At 63.8% G+C, this 2428-nt stretch overlaps 1 protein-coding gene across 1 annotated transcript in view; it reads left to right on the top strand.

Moving 5' to 3' along the window:
- The first annotated feature begins 174 nt into the window (after positions 1–174).
- The window catches only part of LOC113214800 (SET domain-containing protein SmydA-8-like), a 6085-nt gene continuing 3831 nt past the window's right edge, over positions 175–2428 (top strand). Inside the window, exons 1-5 of the mRNA XM_052272974.1 lie at positions 175–463; positions 674–1276; positions 1361–1524; positions 1649–1907; positions 2209–2416. Of these exons, the coding sequence (XP_052128934.1) occupies positions 326–463; positions 674–1276; positions 1361–1524; positions 1649–1907; positions 2209–2416 (1372 nt within the window). The 5' untranslated portion in view covers positions 175–325. The remainder of the gene's footprint in view (positions 464–673; positions 1277–1360; positions 1525–1648; positions 1908–2208; positions 2417–2428) is intronic.

Raw genomic sequence — 2428 nt, 5'->3', positions numbered from 1 at the left:
AAGCCATCTTCGACCGGCACGCGGTGAGTGGGCGGGGCGCTGTGACTTCCTACAGTGCCCGGCCCGGGTCCTCGGCGGCCTGTTGGTGCTCCCTTCGAGACGAAATTAAACGCGTGGAGGTGGGGTGGGGCACCCCGGGAGGGCCGCGCCGGCCGCGCCCCACCGCGTGGCCGCCAGTGTTGCTACTCGCGCAGAGAGCAGAGAACGCCCCACGCGCCCGGGTGCCGCCGCTTCCTGTGGGATGGGGAGTGGTAGTGGTGTCACTCGCTGGAGGACGAACACACGCCCGAGAATCTCACACCACCCCGACCAGTAACTTTCGAAGATGTCGTCTGCCTTGTGCGTGATTTGCGGCGCGCCGGCGCCGCTCAAGTGCTCGGCGTGCAAGTCGGTGGCGTACTGCGCGAAGGAGCACCAGAAGCAGCACTGGAAAACACACAAGACGGCGTGTCGACCGTTTGAGGTACGTAGACTCCTAAAGGCAAAAAGTGGACCTGCACCCCGCACGCGCACGCGGGGCGCCGAGGGCGCAACTGTCCACCCACCACCTCACATGCTGTCGAGCCGGTTGTGTTGCCTACCCGCAGGGCGCCGTGGACCGCGCCTTCTTCTGAGTTCCCAGGCAGGTGGGTTTTTGGGTCACTGCTTTGAAATATCACCTGCACCACACCAGGTCGACACGTCGCCGGAGTTGGGGCGCCACTTGGTCGCGACGCGGGACGTCGCCGCCGACGCCGTCCTGCTGACGGAGGCCCCGCTGGTCGCGGGGCCGCGGCACCACGACAACCCGCGCGGGCCGTGCTTGGGCTGCCTGCAGCCGCTGCCCGCGGACGTGGCCGCGGACGCGCAGGCCATGTGCCCGGGCTGCCTGTGGCCGGCCTGCTCCGCCGACTGCCCCGGCCTGCGCGACGCGCTCAGCCACCTGGCCGAGTGCCGCGTGCTGCAGGCGGGCCGGCACGTCGTGCTGCAGGACGACTTGCGCTACGACGCGCTGCTGCCGCTGCGCTGCCTGCTGCTGCAGAAGACCAGCCCCGCCAAGTGGCGCACGCTGCAGGCCATGGACGCCAACATGGCTGCCCGCGGTCCCGGGACACTTGTGCACCAGGAGACGCAGGACCGCGTCGTGACCTACCTGCGGGAGAACTTCCTCCGCCCGCTGTCCGTCATCATGTCCGGCTCCAGGGCGACCCCGGACCGCGTAGAAGGGCTGCTGGAGGACTGCTCCGAGTCGACGCTGCACCGCATCGTCGGCGTCTTGGACGTCAACGCCCTCGAGGTAGAACGGTAAAACGGTCTCCCCACCAATTTCCAAAATTGATTCAATAACAAAACCCAACTATCCTCCTCTTTATGTTTTTAGATTTCATCCGGTCTCACCGACATCTCTGCCCTGTACCCCACGGCCTACCTCATGGAGCACAGCTGTGTCCCCAACACGAGGCACTCCTTCACGAGGAGCGCATCTTCCGAAGAGCACGACGCGCGCTTCAGAATCACTCTGCGGTCTGCCACCGACATCAAGAAGTGCGTTTTCTTATACACTTTCTGGTTTCTGCGGTGTCTAAAGGACGCTTGCACGTACCACAGCCCTCTGTTGATTCAGTCCTTTCCCTCCTCGCAAGCAAAGAGTTGCCCTTTACCGTTCCAGGGGCGAGCACATCTCCACCATGTACACGCACATGCTGTGGGGCACGATGGCTCGCCGCGAGCACCTGCTGGCCGTGAAGGGCTTCCCCTGCCGCTGCCGGCGCTGCGCCGACCCCCGCGAGCTGGGCTCGCTGCTCAGCGCGCTGCGGTGCCTGGCCTGCGGCGCCGGCAACCTGCTGCCGTCGGACCCGCTCGACGACAACGCCGACTGGCGCTGCGACGCCTGCGGGGCGCCCCTCGCCGCCGAGCACGTCATCCAGGTCCTGGTTGTCGACGCGTTTGTCACGTCGCGCACACGATCTTACACAAATTACGCCATCTTTATTGTTTAGGGTGTGTGTTACTTTTCTCGCGATGCCTCGTCTGAATTCTAAATGTTTTGAAGGCGATGATAGATGCAGTACCTAGATAATGGCTTTTTGTGGATGGCAAACTGTGGGGCACTCAAAACTTCTTCTTATCATGAACTTTCTTTGAGGGGACCGTTCGAAATGTACCTCCCACTTCCATCCAAAATGACGTGCTTGTTGTTTACCTTTACCTCGTTCGTGCGCCTCGCAGGTGGTGTCGTCCCTCGACGAGCAGGTTGGTCAGGCCATGGAGGGCGCGGGCGGCGCGGACGCCCTGGAGGGCACGGTGGCCAAGCTGGAGAAGCTCCTGCACCCGCACCACTACCACTGCCTGCAGGTCAAGCACTCCCTCCTCCAGCTGTACGGCGGCCAGCTGGAGATGAGCCGTCTGAGCGCCCAGCAGCTGCAGCGTAAAGCATGTGAGGGCACCC

The sequence above is a fragment of the Frankliniella occidentalis genome, unplaced genomic scaffold (genome assembly GCF_000697945.3).
Source record: "Frankliniella occidentalis isolate FOCC.00 unplaced genomic scaffold, Focc_3.1 Scaffold236, whole genome shotgun sequence".
NCBI classification, from domain to species: domain Eukaryota; kingdom Metazoa; phylum Arthropoda; class Insecta; order Thysanoptera; family Thripidae; genus Frankliniella; species Frankliniella occidentalis.
The sequence above is the reverse complement of the archived record's forward strand: the minus strand, read 5'-3'. Positions and strand labels throughout refer to the sequence as shown.